Source organism: Balaenoptera borealis (assembly GCF_965194805.1).
Source record: "Balaenoptera borealis genome assembly, chromosome: X".
Classification (NCBI taxonomy): Eukaryota; Metazoa; Chordata; class Mammalia; order Artiodactyla; family Balaenopteridae; genus Balaenoptera; species Balaenoptera borealis.
Window position 1 is genome coordinate 16,024,413 of NC_138881.1, and position 22,582 is coordinate 16,046,994.

A 22,582-nucleotide genomic window follows, 5' to 3' on the forward strand; every position below is an offset into this window, starting at 1 on the left:
TGCTCTGCGCCGCCGGGGCCGCCAAGCCCGGCTTCATCTCCGGCACCGAGAGCCGCCTCGGCGCCTGCTGGGCCGTTTTTCACTCCAGATGGAGCTCTGTGGTTAATGAGGGGGAGAGCACTTCGGCGGAGCTGCCACGGAGGGCGGGGAGCGCCAGAGGCCGACTCGCCTCCGCGGCTGGGCTCTCTGGAGCTCAGGAGACAGTGGCTCGGATGCTTGCGAGAATTCAGGGGTGGAACCTCGGTGACAGCTGGGGGAATTTATTCACACTGTCAGGACACAGGCTTACACTTCGAATCAGTTCCAACTCTTTATTTTTAAATCCCCCAGCTGGCTAAAGACTTAGAAGGAAAGATGAGACAGTCATTTGCGTCTTGTCCCAGATGGGCTGTCACTCAGAGGGCCCGGGAACAGGCTACCAGGGCTGGGCTGGTATGCCGGGAGCTTTGCAACGGCTCCTTGGAGGCTGAGTGGCAGGAGGTGGCCTGCTGCACAGGCCGGGTAGCAGCAGCGACCCAGCCCCTGCGGCTTAGAAACATTTCTACAGGCAGAGAGAAGCTGTGATTGGTCCAGCCTGAGCCCAGAGGGGGCACTGGCCGCCTGCTGCGCACACCCTCTTCACTCCCGCTGACCAAGCCTCGCCAAAGGGCAGACCCCAGGAGAGCACATGTCCTGCTTCTCTGGACACAGGAATACAAGCCAAGGGTCCTGGCTGTAGTGGACGCTTAGTTTTAGATGCTCAGCATCGGAACGCCCTTCCTGGGTCTGGGGGGGTGGTCCCCCATGTTATGAAGCCGGCCCCACCTCCACCTGAGGAGGAGGAAGTTTCAGATACTGGCTTTTCCAACCTCCCTCTCAGCCGGCAACCCCGCCCCAGCTGATGGAACACACCTGCCAGAGTCTGACTTGACAGCTAGTGACTGTATGAAACCTACTCTGTTGACAGGTGGCAGCCTCTATATTTAAAATAGTTTCTGAAAGAGAGGAGGCGGTGGTCCTAGTGACATTGGTCAGCGTTGGGGGCATCTGTGGTGTAAGCTCCAGGGTGTGAGCCCGGTGACCTGGGGCCTTGTTCTTGGCTGGGGAGTCACCAAGTCTGGTGATCATGTGACTTATCCTATATCCTTTAAGAAACGTGTTTCCTACCCAGCTAGAGTTGCTGTCTGTAATTTGCAACTAAAAACTCTGACAGACACAGTGGTGAAAGGTGACACAGAGGCCATGAGAGAATACAGCCAGTGACTATGAATTCTCCTTGGCAAGTCTATCCTGGGTTTGTATCTGGAAAGGTCTTTCTAAAAGGAAAAATGGAAGGCGTAACCATTGCCCCGCACCCATTTCAGAAGCAGCTTGGGGCCACACCCTTAGCCCACCAGCTGGAGGCGTCTGGCGGCCACCCCGCTGAGGGACAGGTCAAAGACGCTCAGGATTGAGGGCCGACGCGTGGCTGTCCTGGTGGAGCAGTGCTGGGAACGCTTCCATGGGACGCTGGACAACGTGCCTCCTTAGAGGTCTTCTCAAACGAGACGGGCGTTTCTTCATCCCCGCCGTGCTGGTCCGTATTCTGTGGGCCGAGTGACGCCTGGGTAATACTGTAATAGGCCCCCAGTAAGTGCCTTCTTGAGCAATTCATTTTTCAGAATAGCTGACACGCTGCAACAAGACGACGGAGGGAGGAGTCATGTGACTTCAGAGTTCACTGGTTCCCATGATTCCAGTCCTTCTAAGAAGGCATTTTTGCCAAAATTGCACATATGTTCCTTAAAAACATACACAGTTGTTTTCTGATGGAATTTTTCCCTCTCCCAAACTATCAAACGCTGTGTGCATTAGGTTTGAGAACAGTCTCTCTTGCGGTTTCAGGTGGTCTTGTTCCTCAGAGAATTCTCTTGGTAACTTAAGGATACGGCTTCTCCTAAATGGCTTTGAGGGAACAAGGGGACACTGGGCTCTAAGAAGGTGGCAGCGTGGCTTTACCTTCCCCTCACAAGCAGAGTTATCAGTGGCCAAGTCCGGGAGAACAGAAGGCATTCTGGGAACATGCGAAGTGCAGAGCTGTACAGAACAGATGGCAGGGACTTCAAAAGCATAAGAGTCACCTTGAAAGATAATGGTGCCAAGGGAGGGGGTGGGAGGCTTTTGTACCTTTTGACAACAAGGAAGCAGGGAAGACAAAAGCGATTTGCCAGACTCCCGCGCAAGTCAACAGAACTGAGAGATGCTCTGCTGTAATTTACATCAAGGGAGGCCGAGCCACCTGTCTTCTTGTCCAGAAATAAATGGCATCAATCAACTGACAAACTTGTTTCTCTTGCCTCCTGATCTTCTGGTCTTTTTTCTTTCCTTTTTTACATAAGGAGCATTTACATCCTCTCTATCCAGGCAGCTATTGCGTAACGATCTCTCCTTTTATTCGCCGCACCTCAGGAGAGTTGCAGACGCTCTGACCTCCGGACTGACGTCCACTGGGGAGATGCGGGTTTGACCGGACAGCCTCCCGGCTCCCCCAGCCCAGCCTGGGTTGCTACTGGGCATATCTGGCTTCCTGTGACTGGAATTCAAGTTGATTAGTTTTGTTACTTCTTAGCTGCAGAAAAGGGTTTACCAAGAAATAAAATGAAAATGCTCTGTGGCCCGGCACCCTCTTAAACAGAGCTCTCTTATTTCTGCACATCTGCAATACAGTCATCATCAGTATTTTAACCCCAAGGCCCTGCAAAATCCAGAACTGCTTTCTATGACATTCAAGTTCTTCTTTTTTCCTATAAAATTTATGTATTCATTTATTTATTTATTAATTTATTTTTGGCTCTGTTGGGTCTTCGTTGCTGCCCAGCCCCAAGGTGCCAGGGGCTCCTGGTGTGGAAACCTGGGCCCATCCGCAGAGGCCAGGATGGTGGCAGGACAGGCCTCTCCCATCCCCCTCGAACATCTGTTCCTTTTCTTGGTGGTGTGGGCCTCAGCTGCTTGTGAAAGGGATCAAGCTTCAGAAGCCTGTTCTTCTTTGAAGCTGACAGCTTGATGCCTGTGGAAATGTGGTACTATTTCAGGATTTCATTTGAAAGAGGTTTCAAAAGAGTGAATCGAAGGCTCAGTTGAATTGCTTATTATGGCTCTTGTCCTGGCCGCCCGCGTCTCGCTTGGTGAGCCCAAACACAGCATCCGCGGCTTTGCGCGTCATCCACAGGCAGGTGATCGTTCTAAATTAGCACCTGGCTCATTCTGGCGGGCTGTAACTCTTCTCGAGCCTTTGCCCAAGAAGCAACCGGGCCTTTAGCGGCTTGTACCTTTCTTACATTATCTGTGTTTGAAATGATCCACCAGGGAGTCTGTCTGGTGAATGACATGAGTCTTGTTTATGTCAAGCATGTCTTAAAGACACCAGAAATAAAGGCCATGAAAATGCGACTATGAAACGTGGGTGGCTGTGACCCCCCCTGGACCCGCCGAGGAACATGAGAGCAAACAGGCTTCCAAGGGAAGACGGGGCACAAACAGGAAGGCTCTGGGCACTGCGGGGGGCTCAGGGGGCACGGCGCCAGGCCACCCACACCGTCTCTGGGGTCTGCCATGCTGATGGCAGGGCTCTGGGCCGGCCCTACTTTCCCAGCCCGGCCCTCGTCCAGCTCTGTCACGCCCCCCCGCCACGCTAAAGCCTGGTCATCTGTTCACATTGGCTTTCCTGCGCAGGCTGAGGGCCTTGAGCGCTGAATCACAGACAGAGCGTCCCACACGTGCCGATGAATGACAGAAGGAACCATCTAGTAATCTGAGGAGAAAGGTTTGACATACCGACAGTAATAGGAAAGGGGGGGGGGGACGCGGGAGTCCACTGGAGCAGAAATTGAAAGAGAGTTTGGGCACTTTTCTTTACGTAACTACTCTGTACCTCAGCAAGGAAAACATTATGGTTTCAAACAAATATGAAGCCAAGGCATCGATGTCCTGTGTAAACAGTGCCTGTGCACCACCGAGCGGGTGAGCCAAGACTCGTGTTCCAGACTCTCTCCCCCAGGGGCAACTACAAAGTGTTTGGCTTGGACTGAAGCAAGGCTCTTTAGCAGGAACCCTCCCGGCCTTTCCTCTGCTTCAAGAACACTGGTCAGTGCCGCATCTTGACTCTGAGGGGCACCGGGCACCTTGCTGTCCTCTCAAAGCAGCCTGAGCATCGGCTTTCTCCACCTTCACGCAGACTTCCACGCAAAGATCCAATGGCCAGGTTTCCATTTCAGAGGCAGAGTCATCACCAATCTAAGCCGTCACTCCCAACCAGCCAGAGCGCACCACGAGGCCACCAGGTGACTGTCCTTCAAAGTCCATTATTCACAGAAACGGTTTTCCCTGCTGTGTGTCATGCCCACCCCCCCATCCCCGTAAGACACCTGGAGAGAAACTCCATCCATCAGGACCTTGGCAAAGACTGGCGAGGCCCTGCCCCATCAGGATTTGCCCTCACTCCTCTGCAATCAAGGCCTCCAGCCACACCCCCACCTGAGAGCCTTAAGGCAAAAGTGCTGCTGTGAGAAGGGCTTGAGGCCCCAGCCTGGCTCTGCCGCAGAGGGAAGCATTGTTTCTGAGCACACCATGCACTTCTGTGGCATCTGGTGCTGCAGACTCATCACGTGGCTCCCCCAGAACACGGGGGGCGTGCCGCTCCCTGCCGGCCGTCACCCCATGAGGGGGGCGGGGGCACAGGCCTTCCAGAGGGACTCCCTGCCTATGCCAGCCCCAAAACAACAGTTGGCCCAGCTATAAGAAGAGCTGGCTTCTCCTCTGCCTTTTTTCTTTTTTTTTTTTTTCGGTTAGATTCTGGAAGATGATGTGGGATTTTTTCATAAGGCAGGAGGAATCCCTAACTCATGGGTGGCCAAGATAAAATCCTTGAAGACCATGAGCCAAAGTTAAGTGGGAGCAATTTTCTAAATCTTGGTGAAAGAGAATTGTCACGCAAAGGTAGCTATGCCAATAAGACAGACAGCAACAGGCCAAGAAGGAAAGCAAGGCACAAGAAAACCAAACCTCTGCAGAATGAGTTGTTCTATTTGCTAAACATTTTGACCCACAGACAGACTGTACCCTGTTAAGATGTGCCCCTTGTCAAGGTCCGCAGCTGCTGGAAGGATCTTTCCATCTTGAAGATGTGTCACTAGCTCATTGAACCTGTTCGGTAACTCTGTGAAAGCCAATTTAAGCTGCCTTCTCACTTCACTCTGCACTCAAAAGAGACCAATTTCCAATACCTCCTCAGACTCCAGGAGACCAGATGCTGTGACAAACTTTCCAGCAAAATGAATGTAGACGATGATCCCAGGGCGCTCCTCGGGGCGGGCACAGGATTCTGTGGCTTGGACGTATACTGCTTTCAGGTGTGTCACTGCCATCTCCTCCCTGCCAGTGCTTCTGGTGGGAAATGCTTTTGTGACAGCACAGGGGATCTTGGGGAACACAAGAAAGTTCCCATGAGAAAGTGACAGACTCAGAGCGCCGAGGCCCTATTGCATCTGGCAGCCTGAACTGGGCAGCAATTCCTGCAAATGAGAAGCCACCGCCTTCGTTAGGTAGGTCATTGTCCCATAAGCCCCGCTGGGAGCACTGTCGTAAAAGAAGTGGCAAATGCCCGTGGCTTGGTCCTTCTCCAGCGTGTCCGTGGCACTGATCGACATCTGCAGCAGGAAAGGGCAGAGGCAACATGTGAGCAGAGCTGGCACTCCTGGCCTAACAGGGGGACAGATGGCCTCTGCTCTGGGCACCGTGTCCCCACCCGCCCGAGTTGGCAGCACATCACTGATTCTAGGATGAGAGGACGGCTTCTTCTAGCTCGACTTTGGTGCAGGCTAAGTGGTTGGTTTACTTGGGGCCAGACATGTCACGAGGCTGGTACTGACTGGCACTAGAACCTATGCTGAAACGGGCCTGTCCATCTCCAAAGGTCTTTAGATCTCCCAGTGGCCACTGTGCCATTTTCAAACCAAATGGTTGACATTTTCCCACCATCTGTGATGACATTATCTTTGTTCGAGAATATTCTTTCCTATTGGTCACAGGATCTCCAGCCTCCACAGAGATAAATGCCAGCCAAGCCGGCTGCACCGCCTCTGTCCCCACCTTGGCTCTGGGCACACCCACCTGGTCCTGCAGGAACAGCTGGTTGGCCATGTGCACGATCTGGTCCACGTGGATGACGCCCCCGATGCTGTTCATCTCCGTGTCCGAGAGCAGCGTCAGCACCATGATGGCCTCCACCAGCAGCTGCCGGTACTCAGGCTGCGGCACTCGGTTCAGCACCGACTCGACGTGGACAGCAAACTTGATCTCCTGTGGGGTCATCTGCCAGAGGGACCAGCAGGGGGTCACGAGTGAACTGAGCACAGACACGGTCCTGTCACCCACGCTGCCCACGGCACCCAGTGGCTCAGCATAAACGCTGCCCACAGGAATCCTCTGGAGCAGGAAGCCGAAAGCTCTGCCCTGGGCGTCAGGCAGCCTTGTCCTAGCATTAGTCACCTATCCCGCTGGAATGTGACTTCCAGGGGCAGGGCCATTTCTTATTTCTCTTTCTTCATTATTCCTTGTGGCGCATAGCATGGTGCCTTGGGTGGTGTAAAAACTAAAAGATCAATTTTTTAGAAGAATGAACGGGGGAAAGAAACCAGGGAAGATGACTGTTCTCAGTGGAGAGGGAGTCAGAGGAGGCTGTCGTGGGTCCAATGAGCATGGCATGCAACTTTGCTCTTCCCTTAATAGAGTTTTCAGAAACAAATCTAAAGATGTCGCTAGTCCAGACATGCTGTGTCTGAGGGGAAAGAGAAAAGGTGATGCGAACAAACGTGGGGGAAAAAAACTTTGCAAAACTTGAGGGTTAAGAGTCTAGAAAGATCCGATCTACAACTGCCCTGTCTGTATGTAACAAGCTTGAAAGAAGGGTGAGTGGTCAGAGTCCAAGAAATAAAGCACTTGGTGAAAACTCACGGCGTTCGGGTTTTTCCCATCCTACCTCTCGCGTCGTCGAGGATGGGAGCACATAACCGTCGATGGACAGACCGTGGCACTGGAGGCAGAAATTTCACATTTCAGTCAGATTCCAGAACGTGATTAAAAACGGCGCACACACACTCAAGTCGCTCTGCCCTGGAAGCCAGCACGAGGACTGGAACACGCCAGACTGTCGGAGTTATTTTTAGAGGGCTTGTTCTCACTGCCCACAGGCTGTGTTTTTCGATGGAACGATTCTAGGGAACCAGCAGGCATCATTCAGATGTCACCCGAACAACGCCCCAGGGAGCTGCCAGGTCCTCCTCTGTGGGAGCTCCGAGTTTCACTCGGCAACCTGGCCCTGGCGGCTGAGAGGCCCCCTTTGGTGCCAGATAAAGGGAGCTGTGCATGTTTCCTGCTGGCGAAGTGATACTTCTATGCCTTTGCAGGCATCTATTTTTGAGATTTCTATAATAAGCACCAATCACAAAAGACTAGAGCACATGCACAGACACGCACACGCACGCCCGTGTATATAAATAACCAGCGCTGGCTCGATACAAAATGCTGCTTTTTCATAATAAAAGCGTCTTGGTATGAAGCCAGTGGAAGCCCGGCCCCAGGAACAGTTCTGGTCTCACCGGCTGCCTCCTGACTCCCTGTGCCCTGGAGACAGCAGCTGCGCCGCCTCCGTCCCCGGTGGGCTGCAGATGGAGCGGCAGCAAACGCTCCTTCCTCCTGACAAGAGGCCTCTTCGGGCCCTGCCCCCACGTGGGGACCGGAGTTCAGCTGTGAGGACAGGGACCCCTCTGACCTCGCCATGCCCAGCTCCACAAGGAAGACCTCACAGGGGACATAACGCAGCCGAACGGGGCTGTGGCTTTGGGAAGGGGCTGCAGGACGGGGTCTTAGGGATGCCTTTTCTCTCTCCTCGCCTCTTCTACTGTGAAATGAGCTAACAAAAATAGTTTAGGGAAAAACTCGGTCCCGCCTGTGGTTCTTGGTCTGCACAGAAGCTTCTAATGGAGGCAGACAAACCCTCTGGTGGGGACCAGGGAGACACCGGGACGCTCTGAGGCTGATGTGGGAGGGAGACAGGAGGTGGGTGCAGGGACCAAGGGGCGTGGCTCCTGCGGCTGTTCTGGGTCAGCCGGGTTACGGCGTTTCATCCAGAGCTTTCCCTGCCTTCTCTGGTTCTTGCCTACCTTCTGACTTTTCTGCGTTCCTAAAATACGTCAAAGGTGGCCCCCCACAACCTGGGCTGCCACCTTATCTACCTTGTTGGGTTTCCAGCCAGCGTTTCTCAACCAGTGGCAATTTGCCACCCAGGGGACACTCGGCAACGTCTGGGGACATTTTGGTTGTCACACTAGGGGAGGGGGTGCTACCAGCATCTAGTGGGTGGAGACCAGGGATGTCGCTTAACATCCCACAATGCACAGGGCAGCCCCGGAAGTGAGAATTACCCAGCCCCAAATGTCAGCGGTGCCGAGGGGGGAGAAACCCTGCTCTAGGCCGTGAGCGACCTAAGGCTGGGGGTTATGCGCCTGTTCTGCAGCCACCTGCTACCTGTAGGCGCCAGCACGCCTCAGCACCCGTGCCTACGGAATGCAGCACAGCGGCCAAGCTCACCTTCTGAAGGATCTTCCACACCTTCTGGTAGAATCCCACGGGGACCCTGTTGATGGCCCCGTCCAGCCTTCTCCTGCGCAGCCACTGGCCCTGCCGCTCCCCCCAGCCGATGTGATGCCCACCTGAGTCTGACGATGACGTGCCCGTGGGTGAGGATGGGGTGCTGGACCTCTGCAAGACAGAAAAGGCACGGCCTTCAGAAGCCTCACAGCCGGCACCCCACGGCAGTGCTGGTCACCGAGAGGGCGGCTCCGTAAACTAGTCACCACCACCAGCTGGATTCACTCTTTCCTGCCCCGGGTCGTTTACTAAGCTCCTTCCGTGCACTCTTCCCAGCCCCCAAGACGTAGCACAGCATCAGAGGCCCCTGACCCAAGGGAGAGGCCGAGCAGGTCAGGGGGTGGGCTCTGGGGGGGCTGCGAATCCCGACTCCACGCCAGCTGCTCCAGTCTCTAACTCGCCGCGAGCGCCGCTCAGCCTCATCTGAGCAGCGGGGCACAGGTGCGCACCCCGAGTGCAGATGCGGGAAACCCTGGGAGCACGCCCGGCCGTGGGGTCAGCAGGCACTGCTGCTGGAGGGCTTGGGGAGACCTCGGATCTGGAGGAGGGGACTCCCTCGGGCGCCGCAGCCCAGGGAGACCCAACGCCACAGTGACCGCTTTCCTCCTGCGGTGCCGCGGAGAGTGGTGGTCACTCCCCTGCGGTGCAGCTGCCACGAGAACACAACACAGCGCAGGGCGAGGCTCTGGAGCCCTGGAAGGAGGGAAGGCTGGAACCCACGTTTGTGGCGCGGCCTCAGAGACTATGGTATTTCCACCTTCCTTTTCAATCGCTTTCTACTTTGCCTGTTCTCAGCATGGCGCTTTACCCTCATTTGGGGCGATGACCACCTCCGAGCCGGGAGCCCTTGCTGAAGCAGGAGGGGTATCACCTCCTTCCCACCTCCTCCCCGAGGCTGGATTTATTCCGGCCTCCGCGAGGGAAGCGCTGGGGCAGGGCCAGCAGTTCTGCCTCGGGAGCCGCAGGCCCGCCCACGACTGCGGAGGCAGCTCTGAGAGGCTCCTGGTGGGGCCTGAGACCAGGCCTGAAAGCGGTTCCCTCAGCGCCGACCTCCCTGCGGCAAAGCTCACACCTGCTTTCTTCCCGTGGATGGAGTCTCACCCCTTGGCCTCTGGGTCGGGGAAGGGATAACCTTCATCCTTACACATTATCTTTGTTCTGGACTATCTATCTGGCACTTCCATTTCTCAGTGTGCAACATCAAATTTAAAGGTTTAAAAATGAAATCCCAATGTTAAGCAGACTAGCAGGGCAGGAGTCTTATTGGAGCGCGCATTGTGACTTCATCGGATCTTATTTTGAAAAGGCTTTTAGGCTGGGTTATTCCATTGGGCTCATTACTGCTATTTAAATACGGCAATGATTAGATACAAATAAAAGTAATTACAGCCACACTCATCAATGACTCAGCTGGTTTTCTGCTCCTAGTTTCGGGAGGAAGATTCAGACTCGCCTCTGCAATTAGAACAGTTCCTAGTCCTCCGCCTCATCTGGGGCCTCAAGCCAAGCGGGGGGCCTTCTGCATACAGAGTGCCAATCAGCACGTGCAGGCAGCGGTTCACCCCCCGTGACTCAACAGAAAGGCCCATAACCACTGCCTCGAAAGTTCCAGAAGCTCCTGGGAACTGGTGAGAACAGTGCTCCTCAGTCACACCCCGCCGAGGAGCATAAGCAGAGAGCTCAAGATGGAAAAACAGAGCTCAGTTCCACAAGTTCTCGGCTTGCTTTCTAGCCTCTCCTCGCAATCACAGTCAAGTGGGAACACTTAAACCTGTTCACATCTTCGGGAGTTAGGGAGGTGGTGGGAGCACGAGAAGGGCAACGAGAGGATTCAGACACCATAAACGGGAAGGAGGTGGCGAAGAGGACAATGGCTGGGACACACTGTTTACCAGAGACTTGGAGGAGCGTGCGCTGCCGGCCGGGGCCTGGCTCACAGAAAAGAGCTACAAAACAAAGAGAGTCCACTCAGTCACGTGCAGTGACGCCAAAGACGTGACGCACGCAGAGAGAAGGAACACACAACAGCCTCAGAAACAGCGGAGGAAGGAAGACGCAGAGGATGCGGGTGGCCGGAAGTTCTCACTCACCCCCCCAGGCAGATGGCCTGCAGCGCAGCGGGCAGAGCTCTGGGCTCGCGCAATAGAGGTCCCGGGAAATGCTTTCTCTGAGTGTGAAGTGTTCCCATATCTAGTCGGATGTGGAGGGTGCCTCATCAAGTTAGCACACGACTTATTTTCCAAACTCCCAGCCATGAAATGCTAATCTTTTATGTTAATTTTGGAAAGAGAATAATATATTTCTTTGAAGTAAGTGGCCAAATACAAAACTTGTACTGGCTAACTGAATCTAAACCCATCAAAGAAAAAAGGTGATCATTCTGTCCCCATAATATGCAAGGACGGCATTAAATGGAGACGGAAGGAACCACCCATATTCAGCCACAGTCAGCTGCCATCGGGATGTAGGTAACAAGAGGCACGGTGCCACCGAGTGGTGGGCAAAGGAAGATGTTTGGAAAATCTGTTCCTTACGTGGAAAGAGCATAAATTCGAACGAGACAGCACGGATGTTTTTCCCTGGGACAACACAGAGAATCCGCGTGTCAGTATGTGACTCCTCTGCGCTCTCTCACACAGACATTAAATCATTAGGAAAGGGACTCTGATCTTCTGGACGGAGGAGGCAAAGGAAGTATGTCACAAGGGTGACATAAAAGAACAGCATCCTTACTTTTTTTTTTTTCCTTCCAGGGTTAAATTCCCCCAGGCAATCTGGGAACAGGAAGTAGCAGTATTCTTTCTACTGCTATAATCAGTGACCACAATCTACTTGTCCCTATTTCTTCCCTTTTTTTTGAACAGAAACTCCTGCCGAGGCAGAACCCGGGACCATCTCTTTCACATAGTCTCCTGTAAAATCCAAGAGTTTGATACACGGATTTGTTTAAAGGCGCAGGGCAAGGTCATTTCTCTTGCTTTCAAGTCCAGTGCTCTGCCTGTCCCCAGGGCTGCCCCCCACAGCCTGCAGAGTCCCCTCCACCCAAGCATGTTGGATGGGCAGAACCGTTCTCCACGCACTCAGACCCTCTGTACTCACAGCCTTGCTTTCCCCATTCAAGCCAGAAAGAACATGAAGCACAGTAAAGGAGGAAACAAGACAAAGAGGTTTCACCTGTTCATCAGCACTAAATCGCCTAGTCATCTGAAAGTAAAAATACATCAGAAAATAAACAAAAACCAGTTTCAAATCAAGGATGCCTTACTACTTCTAACACCCTCTAGATTATCCAAGGAAGTGTTGCTCCAGCTGCAGGGTGTGACCCTCAGTGCCTCACAGACTCAATCTACTGAGTCATCATTTGAAATGGAGAAGAAAATCCGAGTGCGTCTCTCACTGCAGGTCATGGTCAGAAGGAAACTCTATTTCCTACTGTAGATCACTGTCAAGTCCTACCACAGTAACCGGCACATTAGGACTGAAAGGCTGTTGACTTGCAGTCCTGGGGGATCAGTTGAGAAGGAATTTATTGTGAATTAAATAAAGGTGAGCACAAAAGAGAGACACCTGTGGATGGTGGAAAATAAAGGTATTACGAGCATTCCACTCCATTTCTAGACTCCTCTCTCTGTTTCACTTGAAGGACACATTTGATGGAGAGATGATTCAGTTACCTTTTGCGTGACCCTACTTTTTAAATGGCTGTGATCCATTTGAATGACCAGTTCTCGGCAACAGGCAAACATGGGGAAGGGTATTTTCCAGAATGCTCGCATAACACCTTAACGTTAAGGATGAGCACGTGTGGGTGCACGTGAGTGGCTCTGGGATGTCTGGGTACAGGGTGTGTTCAGATGCCAGGACAGAAGGGATGGCACATCCTTTACAAAGCAGGCTGTACCCTGCATGCCTTGGGTTTCTCTCACTTTCTGAGTTGAGCCCAGATAGGAAGACCACTTCCTTCCTGGCGCCGAGAGCTCTTCTTACCTGTTTCATCTCACTCCTCAGCCTGTTGATGCCACTCCTCTCGGTTTTGGTGGCTCCAGTATGTCCCACCTCATGGATGGAGATGGCAGGGCTGGATGTGGAGGAATGGATAGGCCGCACTGGAGGGGAAACACACACATGGTTCTTAGAAACGATATTTTGTCCACCCTGAGAGGAATACATGCATGTGCTTTTTTTAAAAATTAATTAATTATTTTATCTTATTTATTTTATTTTTGGCTGCGTTGGGTCTTCGTTGCTGCGTGCGGGCTTTTCTCTGGTTGCGGCAAGCGGGGGCTACTCTACTCTTCGTTGCGGTGCGCGGGCTTCTCACTGCAGTGGCTTCTCTTGTTGCAGAGCACGGGCTCTAGGTGCGTGGGCTTCAGTAGTTGTGGCTCACAGGCTCTAGAGCACAGGCTCAGTAGTTGTGGCGCACGGGCTTAGTTGCTCCGCGGCGTGTGGGATCTTCCCGGATCAGGGCTCGAACCCGTGTCCCCTGCATTGGCAGGCGGATTCTTAACCACTGCGCCACCAGGGAAGCCCGCACGTGCTTATTTTATCCACGTCTCTCTCTCCCACTTGACCATGCACTCCGTTAGAGGTGGCCGTGTCTGCCCTGGCCAGCGCTCTGTTTCCAGCACCTGGGGCAGCGCCTGCTACACAGCACAGGCTCAATATGTGTTTGAGTGAATGGGTGACAGAGTGAACGTCACTTAAGCAGCATGCAGAAAACACTGAGCGGCCAGAAAACCCTTCAATGATTTGGATATGTTTTTTAAAATAATTTTTTACTTCTTCAAATGCACCCCCTTCCTTGCAGAAAACTGAGACCACCTAATTAAGGTCCAGCCTTGGGGCCGGAGAGGGAAGTCCTGGGAGAACAAGCCAACCAAAGGCTGGAGGTGGCGAAGGCACACAGAAGGGGCAGGGAGGACCCGTCACCTGGCTCCACTCTGCTGCCCGCCCTGCCCCACTACCCGCTTCTCCGCGGTGAGCTCACAGCGATCATTCTCAAAGGCACGTGCGGCCATGTCGCTGTCCACATGGAATCCTTCTTCAGGTTAAAGCCTCACAGGGGCACACAAAGCCCTACCGACGTGAGCCCACCTGCCCCTCTCAGCTGTCCCCTCCAGGCCAGCCACTCGGCACTGGGCACTGCACAGGCGGCTCCCTCCTGGCCTGCCTGCTCCCCTCTGCCAGGTGCGTCCTCTCCTTCTGCAGGCCCGACTCTAAGGTCATTTCCTCGGGCAGCATCCTCTGCGTGTCCTGCCTTCCCACCCAACCCGCCCCCGAAGCCATGGGAGTAGGGCACTGCCAGAAGAGCAGAGACAAATGAGGTGCCAAAGGACAGCACAGAGGGAGGACCCACAAAGGAGACACGACGATTAGCCAGAGAGGGAGGAGGGACACCAGGAGAGTGGAAAACAGAACCCAAAGGGGTCTGGGAAGCTACAGTGGGGCCTGTATAGGGTGGGCATTAGCTGAAAATACTCATCTCGGGCATCTCAGGATGCAATAAAAATTCTAAGACTATTTGAGTTTCCTAATTTATAAAAATTGAACAATTACAAAGGACAATTAACAAATGATGCTATATGCAAAAAGACAGGACCTCTTCTGGCCTTGCTTGCAATTAGACATATTTATGGTTTCAAGTGGCATTACTCTGTTCCTAGTTTCATAAGCTTCTATAGCTTTGTATCTAATAACAATTTTTAGTAATTATCTGTGTCAAACCACATATATTATTTTGATGAGCAGAACACATTAAATATTAATCTTATATATTTACATTTCAAGGACTGTGCATTTGAAAGAACTGAAAATTACTTTTGGAAAAGGATCTTGAGCATTCCTCAGGAAAGGAGAAAACCCACCAAAACACATCTGATTGCACGATGCCAGTTTTGTTTGCCTGCTGGCGCCCACTCTAAAGAAAAGATCCGAAGTACCCAATGTCCTTATTAAATAAAAAGAATGACAGCCCATACTGCATTTCTTTGGCTTGATGAAATAAATTCACAGATGTGTCTGCAAATCATTTCACTTTATTATGAGGAGGGTAAATGATAATTGCTTCAATTATAATTAGGGAGCATTTGCGAACAGAATTCCACCAGGACTTGGGCGATTATATTTCCTAGCACTGCAAACAGGGTTCTGGTACAGATAAAAAGTGAGAGAGAGCAAGGAGGGGACGAGGCAAACTCACTCAGCAAGAAGGTGCTGTGAGGCTGCAGAGGGCTTTTATCTGGGTCCACGAAGGGTGATGGGGGGTCTAATTGAAAACCAACCCACACTAAAGGTGGGGCACTCAGGTGCTGGGAAAAGACAGCCCTTGTCACCTTGAGGTGACACCTTGGTCACCTCACCTGCTCCTAACCCCTGTGCACAAGTGACGGTGCCTGGACCAACTGCAGAAGGAGGGAGGCCGCAGGCCAGGGTGCGCACCACGCCCACATGGGACCGCAGCTCTCCCAGCCAGCCCACGAGGGGTCACAAAGCCCTACAAGTCACAACCTTAAACCTAGAACTCTGTCCATCTCAGTGAAGTAGGAACCTTATACCCAAACATTATGTCCCGAATCGCGATTACTGATGTTGATCTGTATAGAAATGGAGCAGTTCCAGGCCACGTTGGACACGTCAGTCAAGCCCTCTCTGACCCCCTCCCCTCAGTAAGACGGGCATTTACTTACCGCTTCTTTCAACACCAAACTCTTTTCCACTTAAAATATGGTGTAGGAGATTTTTCATATCGAAGGGGCTGAGGTTCATCAAACTTTCAGAAGCTTCTTCTCCTAAAAACAAACATCGTGTAAGTGTCCCGACACAGGACCGGTGGCAGGGGAAGGTAGAGTCGCGTGGGCGTGGGGTGGTGGTGGAGACACAGGGTACTGTGGTAGGTCTCCCTGCTCAGGATTACCTCTCTACTGCTTCAGGACTGAAAGGTACTGATCCTTGGTGATTCTAAATGCTGCTATTTAAGTTGTGTATTTTCTTAACTCAGACACATAATTTTTCACACTGTAATAACCCCCAATGTTGGAATGCATCTTGCAGTTGATTTACATATTTAAATTGGTAGGATTTCTCCCAGCAGAGGTTTTATGAAATGGGGGGGTGACATCTTACCACAAGGAGAAACAGTAAGGAACTCAGATGTCAGGAGCAGAGCAGAGCAGAGCAGAAGATTCTAGTGCCTCATTTTCCCTAACCTATGAAATTCAACACCCTGTGCTGGATGGTTTGGCGGAAGTTACATCTAAACGAGAGAATCTGGTGAAGCCGTGAGCCCACCCAAAGGCTCAGAAGCCCTGGTTCCAGAATACTTGGGCAGGGCTCCCCAGGGGCGGGTGGGTGCAGGAGCTGTGGGAGCCGCGCATGAGAATCGCACCTGAACAGTTCAGGCTCCGCGCCAGCTCCGTGGCCATCACCTGAATGATGAGTCCAATCCGGAGTCTCAGCATCTCCACGAAGAGGCTGGGCTGTGCCCTGACATACATTGCCAGGTAAACCACAATCTCCTGACACAGACATACGTGGAGACAGGGCTTCAGAGACTGGCCGGGGGCGGAGAAGCCCCTGCTGCCCAGAGATAGCCCCGCCCCTCCATGGCCAGCTGACCTGCGTGAGGACAGCGATGCTGATGTCCTGCCCGCTGGCTTCGTAAATGAGTTCTGTGAGCTCCTCGGGGGGAAGAGGCCTAGGAAGGAGCATCAGGACACAAACGCCATGAAAGATGCCTCCTAGTCCTCTATGGAATATCCTCATTTTCCTGCTGGAAGCGCTCCAGTGACAGTGTCTATAAAAAGACTCTCTTCCTGAGTGGTGGACAGCACTGATGTTTTCCCCCCAGGTACTGCCCCCAGACCTGAGGCCCCCAGGTTGAAGACTTACGCAGAGATGGTCTTCTCCCGGGGTTCTGGCGGCAGGCCCACCGTGAGCTGCTTCTGGTGCGACAGCAGGTCCGTGCAGGCCTACACATTTAGGAAAAGGGTGAGGGGGAGAAAGATTAGCAAAGCCGGTGGGGAAGGATCACTGCCAATACGATCATAAACTTACCTTTACAAACTTTATGACCCATGCTGCTATTTATTTGAAAATTCATACACAGACCCCAGACTGAGCAACCCAGCCAGAGCTGGGTCCCCGTGATCTTTGTGTCCCCAAAATGTGGCCCCAGGCCTGGCTCTGCAGGGCCTATTAGTGGGTATTTTATGCTCACCCCCTGTAGCAAACACACTGGAATCCCTGATATTCCATAAGTAGGATGAGCTGCTGTGAGTCCTAAAATACTGATGTTAAGAGTTAATGACCGGGCTTCCCTGGTGGCGCAGTGGTTGAGAGTCTGCCTGCCAATGCAGGGGACACGGGTTCGAGCCCTGGTCTGGGAAGATCCCACATGCCACGGAGCAACTGGGCCCGTGAGCCACAACTACTGAGCCTGCACGTCTGGAGCCTGTGCTCCGCAACAAGAGAGGCCGCGATAGTGAGAGGCCTGCGCACCGCGATGAAGAGTGGCCCCCGCTCACCGCAACTAGAGAAAGCCCTCGCACAGAAACGAAGACCCAACACAGCCAAAAATAAATAAATAAAGACAGACCAAGGAACATAATTAAAAAAAAAAAAAAAAAAAAGAAAAACAAATATCGTATATTAACGCATGTATATGGAACCTAGAAAAATGGTACAGATGAGCCAGTTTGCAGGGCAGAAGTTGAGACACAGATGTAGAGAACGGACATATGGACACCAAGGGGGGAAAACTGCGGTGAGCTGGGGATGGTGGTGTGCTGAATTGGGCGATTGGGATTGACATGTATACTATACACTGATGTGTATAAAATTGATGCCTAATAAGAACATGCAGTATAAAAAAAACAAACAAAACAACTAATAAAAAAAAAAAAAGTTAATGACCATATTAGAGTCCTAAATTGCCAGTTTCCCCATTATTCACATATAATAAATACCATCACCTTACTAAAACAGTGAACCTGGGGACTTCCCTGGTGGCGCAGTGGTTAAGAATCCGCCTGCCAATGCAGGAGACACGGGTTCGAGACCTGGTCCGGGAAGATCCCACAAGCCGCGGAGCAACTAAGCCCGTGTGCCACAACTACTGAGCCTGTGCTCTAGAGCCTGCGAGCCACAACTACTGAGCCCACGTGCCACAACTACTGAAGCCTGCGTGCCTAGAGCCCATGCTCTGCAACAAGAGAAGCCACCGCAATGAGAAGCCCGTGCACCACAATGAAGAGTAGCCCCCGCTCGCCGCAACTGGAGAGAGCCCGTGTGCAGCAACGAAGACCCAATGCAGCCATTAAATAAATAAATAAATAAATAAATAAATGGGAAAAAAAAAGAACTTGAATGTCATAGAAAGCAGTTCTGGATTTTGCAGGGCCTTGGGGTTAAAATACTGATGATGACTGTATTGCAGATGTGCAGAAATAAGAGAGCTCTGTTTAAGAGGGTGCCGGGCCACAGAGCATTTTCATTTTATTTCTTGGTAAACCCTTTTCTGCAGCTAAGAAGTAACAGAACTAATCAACTTGAATTTCATTTCCTCTGCCTGTCTTCTAAGAGCAGTGAGAGGTCAGGAGAGAAGGACCAGCTCCGTCTGTATATTAAACAACGCGTTTCCTTTACAAATGGAGGTGCTTGCCTCCAGCTTTCATAATAGGAAGAGGGCACCGGGCTAGAAAGGACAGACAGACACCCTTCACATGCATGGTTGCTCTGACCTCAGCCAGGACTTCCACTTTCTTCTTGAGTAGGCCAGAGATGTAGCGGATCAGACCCCACTCCTGGTTCAAGCCGGCTTTTCCATAGAGCTCGCTGAGGAGGTTGTGAACAGTGACCCCGTGCTGTCCAGAGAGATTTGTGTCCCAGCCGGGACCCCTGTCAAGAGATGGAAAACCCCAGAAGTATGGCCCAGAACGTTTCAAGGCCAGATTCTCTTGCAATAGAGCTCACTTGGCAGGGAGGGGAATGAATCACCACGCAATCTGCCAAGTGCTTGGGGGCTTCCCAGTGCCTCTGAGTCTCACCGAGAGGGCTGTGTCGTCTTCTGTCTATTTGAAACAGAAGCCTAACATCAGGAAATGGTGAGATCCTGGCCTCACCCAGCCTTCTCATCTTGGGAGGACAACACTAGCAGGTAGAGAAGGGGATGGGAGTCTGCTCACGGTGAGTCTGGGTAGCTTGGGTGACTATGACCATGATGCGGCTTGCTGGAAGGCCAAGAAGCCTAGGACGAAGAGCAAGGAGAACAGAGAAAGCTCAACCTAGTGAAGCCCACCCACTTACTTTATTACATACAGAATGTACAGAATGTCCGCTTGGTCCTGTAGGTTCGAACAATCTTTTAGCTGCTCAGTCAGCTTCTCACAGTCTACGTCGCCGTGGTCATCTCTGGGAAACTGGAAGTCATCTTCGGGGGCCTGTCCATACAAAAGCCAAAAAGCAGGGGAGGGGGGCTGAGCATGCGAACTTCCAGAAGATCAGGAAGTGACACACCAACCTGGTCTTGGAACTCTGCTGCTGTGCTATGCTTCAGGTTTTCATTGTATCTTTTGGGGCTTTTTGTTTATATTTCTGATCGGTGAATCATTGTGTTAGTGGATGTCTGCAAGAGACTGAACTGAACAGGTTAAAATATGTGTAAATTTTATTTATGTAAAGGTCAAAAACAGGCAAAACCAACCCCTGGTGTTAGAACTCATGCTAGCAGTTACCTTTTGAGTGGAGGGGGAGGAAGCGACCGGGAGGGACACAAAGGGCGCTTGTTACGCACACAGGTCTATTGGCTCAGTGATAATTCACTGAACTCTATACTTATATTTTATATACTTTTCTCTATGTATGTTAAACTTCAATAAGATGTTTTTTGAAGGCAAAACACACACAAAAAATATGTGAGTTTTAAACAACCTAAAATTGTGGTTAGGTTAAAATAGTCTCCAACAGACGCTGAATCTTTCTGATAAAATCAAAGGGAACTTTGGATAAAATAACAAATTATGGGAACTAGTGGGGAACACCCTGGGATTTTATTCTCCAGAGGAATCTTTTTCTGGTTTTGTGCCCTGCTCCTCAAGTAGCCCGGCTTTGGCTGGCTGGCACAGATAGGACAGGCCTGGTAGTGAGCTAGCTCATTTCCTCTAATGTGACACAGATTCTGATGGGTAGGCAGAATGTCAATAGCCATCTCCTACATGCAAAATATAAAGGTTTGCATCAAATTCAGTGTGCATACTGACACAAACCAGAAGCCAGACAACTAATTGAGTGGGTGCACATCAAAACCCAGAACTTCTAATCCTGAAAGTCCTGGATACCAAGAAATGTGCTCTTTTGAGTTCAACCATTTAAGAGTTCTTGGGACTACACCAGCACCAAAGAACATTACACTTTTTGAAAAAGTGATTCTAAATACTTTACCTTTTTTAGGAGCGGCTGAGGAGAATCAACAAGATTCAGTGATTTACGGTGGGCACTTAGAACTTTAGTTGGCAAAGCCATGGGAACAACTAGAAAACAAAAGAATAAAGAGAAAGCTCTTCTGAGCAGGAGGAAGGATAAAATACTTCTTTTAAGAGGTACGGCAGCTACTCCCTATTCAGTACAAACCAAATAAGGAATGAATACTTACTTAGTTTCACTGATTTCAAAAAGAATTTTTCATGTGGCCACATCATGTGCTAACTCTGGAAATAAGAAATGAGCAGGACACACCTTGCTTTAAGGAGCTGAACTCCACTTTTCTCTCTTAGAATTCAGGGAAAACTACATAGCATCTAGGACTGGAAGGAGCCTTAGAAATGATTGAGTCCAACTTCTTTTTCTTTCAGATGTGGAAACTGAGAACCAGAGAGGGTTCGTCCAAGGTTTGTCCAATGACCTTGTCATTTGTCCAAGGTCACTGGCCTTCTCATAATCGAGGTGTACCAGCCTCCTGTCCACTGTGTGTTTCACTTTGCCACTGCTGGGTGTTAGTGCTTATGTTTTTTAACCACCTTTAATTAATTAATTAATTAATTAATTTTGGGGGCTGCGCTGTGCAGCTTACAGGATCTTATTAGTTCCCTGACCAGGGATTGAACCTGGGCCCCAGCAGTGAAAGCACTGAGTCCTAACCACTGGACCATCAGGGAATTCCCCTTTTAACCACCTTTAGATGTTATCAGTATTTATTCATTAAGCCATCTCTGTCTGCCAGGGTATGTCATATCATCTTGGGAAAATAGGAAGCTTTCAAGGTAAAGATGAGGTATATTTAAAAGGCATTTATAGGGCTTCCCTGGTGGTGCAGTGGTTAAGAATCCACCTGCCAATGCAGGGGACATGGGTTCAAGCCCTGGTTTGGGAAGATCCCACGTGCCACGGAGCAGCTAAGCCAGGGCGCCACAACTACTGAGCCTGCGCTCTAGAGCCCACGAGCCACAACTACTGAGCCTGCGTGCTGCAACTACTGAAGCCCATGTGCCTAGAGCCTATGCTCTGCAACAAGAGAAGCCACCACAATGAGAAGCCCACACATCGCAATGAAGAGTAGCCCCTGCTCGCCGCAACTAGAGAAAGCCCGTACGCAGCAACGAACACCCAACGCAGCCAAAAATAAAAAATAAATAAATTTAAAAATAAATAAATAAAAGGCATTTATAGACCGTCAGGTAACACTAGTGGATTAAACATAAGTTTTAATTTTACTTCCTCTTAAACCCCCACTAACACTACAAAAATTAATTAAAAAAAAGGCAAACCCTAAAGAATAGGGAAGCAGGAGAGAAGACAATAGTAACATTTTGGAAGTGGGAAAGCTGATGGATGAAAACATTTAGTAGACACAAGGCAACCAAACCCAAGACTGCAGTGGGGAAAACCAAGAACCAGTCAGATTTATAACAGAGAATCCTCAGAAGTCTAAGGAGCTTGCTGCACCATGGACCTCTAGAACTTGGGGGTCCAGAGAGGGTAACCAAAAGAAGGAAGACGGAGAAGAAGGTGTGTGAGAGGCAGTGAGCTCCCTAGATGCCTTCTGCAACTTCACACAGCTTGGCAACTGCCTTGCTCACCCTGATAGAAGACTAGAAGGTCTCTCTGAAGAGGGTAAAAAAGGGGTGGTATGTGTGTCTCTGGAGGGGATGCTGACCCACATGTCTGAAGGTGTGGGTACATTCCTTGGGGGAATAAATGACTGTATAGCTCGAGGCAATCAGACCCTTACAGGTTACAAAGGAGATTGCAAAGGAGATTGTAGAACATCTCTGGGAAATCTGCCCTGCTTTCACCCATAAACCCAACAGGCCCCATTTACAGGTATAGGCTTGGAGATTCTTATACGCACGAGCAGATAACCAAGGAACACCCAGCACTGGAGGAAAGACTCTACTGTGGAAGATAGAAACCAATACAAACAGGAAAAATTGACTTGGGGGAAATGGAAACCATTTCGGGAGAAGAAAATGTAAAAACAAAAACAAAAAGCCCTGCCATTAATTCTTAGAGTAATAAGAATTATATTGCATTCATGAAACAAGAACAGATACAATTCAGAGAACAAAGATTTAAAACATGACAGCAAAAGTGGAAAAACTCAACTGAGCAGGTGGAACAAAAAGTTGAAGCAATTACTCTCAGAACAGATCAAAAGACAGAGAAATGGAAGACGGGAGAGAAACGAAAAAGTCTTCTTCAGGAGGTCAACATTGGAATCATAAAGTACCAGAAAGGGAGGACAAGAGAAAATGTAGGGAAGGAAATGAGTCAAGGAATTTTTCAGAAAAACTTTACAGGACTGAAAAACATAAATTTCCAGATAGAGAAGGCCCAATGAGTAGCCAACACAGTGGATGAAAATACACCCAGAACAAAGCACATCATTGAAATTTCAGAACCTGAGAGTAGAGAAAATCCTAAAAAC

General features: G+C 50.7%; 1 protein-coding gene across 8 annotated transcripts in view; it reads right to left on the reverse strand.

The window, feature by feature from the left end:
- Positions 1 to 5,020: 5,020 nt before the first annotated feature.
- PHKA2 (phosphorylase kinase regulatory subunit alpha 2) overlaps positions 5,021 to 22,582 on the reverse strand; it is an 85,133-nt gene continuing 67,571 nt past the window's right edge. For 4 of the 8 annotated variants that reach the window (XM_082375486.1, XM_082375484.1, XM_082375485.1 and 1 more), the window contains 14 exons: positions 20,101 to 20,189; positions 18,967 to 19,100; positions 18,402 to 18,558; positions 16,552 to 16,631; positions 16,279 to 16,357; positions 16,049 to 16,178; positions 15,351 to 15,452; positions 12,652 to 12,770; positions 11,839 to 11,868; positions 10,557 to 10,610; positions 8,605 to 8,775; positions 6,995 to 7,048; positions 6,127 to 6,327; positions 5,021 to 5,663 (listed from right to left, as the gene is read on the reverse strand). In XM_082375486.1, coding sequence (XP_082231612.1) covers positions 5,493 to 5,663; positions 6,127 to 6,327; positions 6,995 to 7,048; positions 8,605 to 8,775; positions 10,557 to 10,610; positions 11,839 to 11,868; positions 12,652 to 12,770; positions 15,351 to 15,452; positions 16,049 to 16,178; positions 16,279 to 16,357; positions 16,552 to 16,631; positions 18,402 to 18,558; positions 18,967 to 19,100; positions 20,101 to 20,189 — 1,571 coding nt within the window. In that variant the 3' untranslated portion in view covers positions 5,021 to 5,492. Of the gene's footprint in view, positions 5,664 to 6,126; positions 6,328 to 6,969; positions 7,049 to 8,604; positions 8,776 to 10,556; positions 10,611 to 11,838; positions 11,869 to 12,651; positions 12,771 to 15,350; positions 15,453 to 16,048; positions 16,179 to 16,278; positions 16,358 to 16,551; positions 16,632 to 18,401; positions 18,559 to 18,966; positions 19,101 to 20,100; positions 20,190 to 22,582 lie in introns of those variants that run through there. The other 4 variants (XM_082375487.1, XM_082375489.1, XM_082375488.1 and 1 more) reach the window with 4 other exon arrangements.